The sequence below is a fragment of the Nannospalax galili genome, unplaced genomic scaffold, assembly GCF_000622305.1.
Source record: "Nannospalax galili isolate Female #2095 unplaced genomic scaffold, S.galili_v1.0 scaffold72, whole genome shotgun sequence".
Taxonomy (NCBI): domain Eukaryota; kingdom Metazoa; phylum Chordata; class Mammalia; order Rodentia; family Spalacidae; genus Nannospalax; species Nannospalax galili.
Window position 1 is genome coordinate 2485508 of NW_008336933.1, and position 3218 is coordinate 2488725.

Here is a 3218-nt window from a genome sequence, read left to right on the forward strand (position 1 = left end):
TAGCCCCAGCTATCCTGGAACTCACTATGTAGAAGGCTGGCCTTGAACTCACAGAGATCGCCTGCCTCTGCCTCCCAAGTGCTAGGACTACAGGCGTGCACCACCATGCCCGGCTTGGATCTTCTTTTAAGGTAGCACATTTATAATCCCACCTGGTTACCTCCCTCTACCAATCCACCAAATATTCAATTCAACCAGGGTCTATGTTTTATCAGCTTCTAAAATTCTTAACAAATAACTGTATTGTCTATACCTCCTAAAAGGTTTTTAAATAAAAGGGCATTTCCACTTTTAATAGATGTCATCAAAGGTTCTAGGATCTTCTTTTAAGGTAGCACATTTATAATCCCACCTGGTTACCTCCCTCTACCAATCCACCAAATATTCAATTCAACCAGGGTCTATGTTTTATCAGCTTCTAAAATTCTTAACAAATAACTGTATTGTCTATACCTCCTAAAAGGTTTTTAAATAAAAGGGCATTTCCACTTTTAATAGATGTCATCAAAGGTTCTATTTAACTTAAATAATAATTTATAAACACAAACTAAAATCATACCAATTTATAAGAACTAGAACCTGAAATGAATCCCTCAGATGACGGTTCTGTGCTATGTTGATACACTCATACTAACTGCCGGCTTTTAAAATCATTTACTCTATTCCCATCTTTACTTAGCATGACTATAACACTGCCACATATACAAAGTAAGCTGTTTCTTATTCTTCCTATGTAACTTACTTGTTACATATCTATAAAATGAGGCTTTTAAAAAAATTTCCAGAGCCTAATTTAGGCACTCTCTAAGTACTCCAGAATGCAAGATTGTTTGTCAAGATATATACAACACGTGACATGACCCCACTGCGATACTAATTATAAAGTCATGTTCTCCATGAGATACAAGGCAAAAACTTTCTTTAGAAGGGTTGAAGAACGCAACATGCATTTCAGACTCTTTCCTTACAAAATTTATAAGAAAAATTCAAATTATATTTTTATGACACACAAGTGACAATGTGTGTGACCCATAAAGTAAATTCATGTAAATAGAATATTACTTTTGAGGGAAACTATTAAAAGGGTGTTAAGTTCCTGAAAAGTATGCACCCTACAGGTCTACTTTGAGTCCTTCAACCAGTTTAGCTAGTCTTCCATTAAAAGACTATTATTTTTCACATAAATAAAATAATAATAACACCTAAACATATTAAAGCCCTGAGTCCCAGAAACACTCAGCATTAAAACCAAACGTTTCCTTTTGTATTAAGACTCAGTATTTAGCATTCATATGGGAGTTAGCAGTACAAAACAGAAATCTGACAATATTACTTGAATCCATGTCAAGTATACTCACAGCACTCATCTACATCTACACTTGCAAACTGTCACATGATCAATGATAACAAAAAGGAAAGTTTGGCACATATATCATTTTCTCAAAATGTCCCTGTAACTTAACACCACACTGTTTAGAACAATGATTTCAACACCAATGTCAACCTGATTGGCAGCTAAACAAGGTGCTTTTTCTTGCAGCTTCACATAGTGTCTAGGTGCACCTTGCCTGGGACAGAGGCACGTAAGGTGCAGTGCAGTAGTGCAATCACTTGGGCACCAGAGGGCAGACTTTCCATGCAGTATGCTCAAGGCCTTCCCTAGGTTTTGACTTGCTAGGTCCACACATGTACAATTTCCTTTCCGCTGGTTGACAACGCCATTCCCAGGGAACCTGTACATCCATTTCCTTTTGTAAAGTAGACATTCTCTCAGAAGCCTCAAAGTGTGGCGAGGATCCTTGAAAAGGAGATGATCAGAGTCAATACAGTCTGCCCCACACCCCACACCAGCGCTTCCAGGGGGGCCATGTTCTTTCCAGCCACTCTGTAGATGCCCGCCACCGCTGCACCTGTGAAGAAAGCAGAACAAGGGTCACCAAGCGACTATCAAAAGGTTGCTTTTTACTTTAGCATGTTTAGCAGAATACCTCAACACTCATCCACATTTCATTTGACTGGTTAAATTACCTTTACTACATAGCATCAAACCACTGATGTGAAGAGCAGCTTTTTCAACTGAAAGCTCTATATAAATAGTCCATGCTGCACACACAATAGCTAGTATGTTCATAAAAATTAGTAATTTACTACTTTGCTATTTCTCCTGGACAATGTGCTGGGCGCTGACTAGATTCTTGGATTCAGATCCAAGTTATCCTACTCACCGTCTTGTGCCTCACCTGCTAACTGAAGGGTGAGCATGGAGGCTCTGAGGTCATACTGGAAAGTGCTTGGAAACAAGGGCTGGTCCTAGGACTCTGTCAACAAACCCTGTCTAGTAGTCACAAAGTAGAAATTCCTATCAGTGGCTCACAACTCAATAAATGGTGTTGGAACAAATGAATGGCCATTTGGAATGAATAATTAAAGTTACAACCTCACACCATTCCAGCACATGGACTAAAGAACAAAATGCTAAAGATAAAATCATCTTAAGACCACAAAAGAGCAAAACCACTTGCTGTCAAGACAAAGACTGAAAGAGCATCTGTGATCTGTAAAAGGAATGGGGCTCAGTATCCCAAACACACGCACCTATGCTTGTACAAACACAAATAAGGAGCGACGCAGCAGTGTTCACATGCGCCTATGCTTATAAAAACAAAAATAAGGAACAGCAGCAGTGTTCACAATCCAACAACAGAATCTATCATCTGAATGGTGAATTCGTACAGTTTCAAAAAGAAAATATAGATAAATAAGCAGACACAGAAAGAACTTAAGAGATATCATTTAAACAACAATAAAAATAATCATAAAACAATAAATATTCACAGCCAGTACTAATATGTGTATGTCTAGGCACAAGTATCTCTCATTATCACTCTTTCTGTGTGTGAATAAAGATAATGCATCAATAAAACTCTGGGGAAACCATGTTAAGACCAAATTAGGGATTTCTTCTGAGAAGAGCAGTGGATTGAGAATGCTAGTCAGGGACCTGACCTTATCTATGCTTCAAATTTAAATGTGTAATATAGCTGTACATTACATATGTAGTTAATGCTAACTTTTTTTTTTTTTGGTCTTTTTGAGACAGGGTCTCCCTATAGCCCCAGCTGTCCTGGAACTCACTATGTAGACCAGGCTGGCCTTGAACTCACATAGATCCCCCTGCCTCTGCCTCCAGAGTGCTGGGATTAAAGGCCTGCACCACC

General features: G+C 38.6%; 1 protein-coding gene across 2 annotated transcripts in view; it reads right to left on the reverse strand.

Moving 5' to 3' along the window:
• Positions 1–333: 333 nt before the first annotated feature.
• The window catches only part of Tmem170b (transmembrane protein 170B), a 33289-nt gene continuing 30404 nt past the window's right edge, over positions 334–3218 (reverse strand). Inside the window, exon 3 of one of the 2 annotated variants that reach the window (XM_008831615.3) lies at positions 334–1910. In XM_008831615.3, coding sequence (XP_008829837.1) covers positions 1780–1910 — 131 coding nt within the window. In that variant the 3' untranslated portion in view covers positions 334–1779. The remainder of the gene's footprint in view (positions 1911–3218) is intronic. The other variant, XM_029562832.1, reaches the window with a different exon arrangement.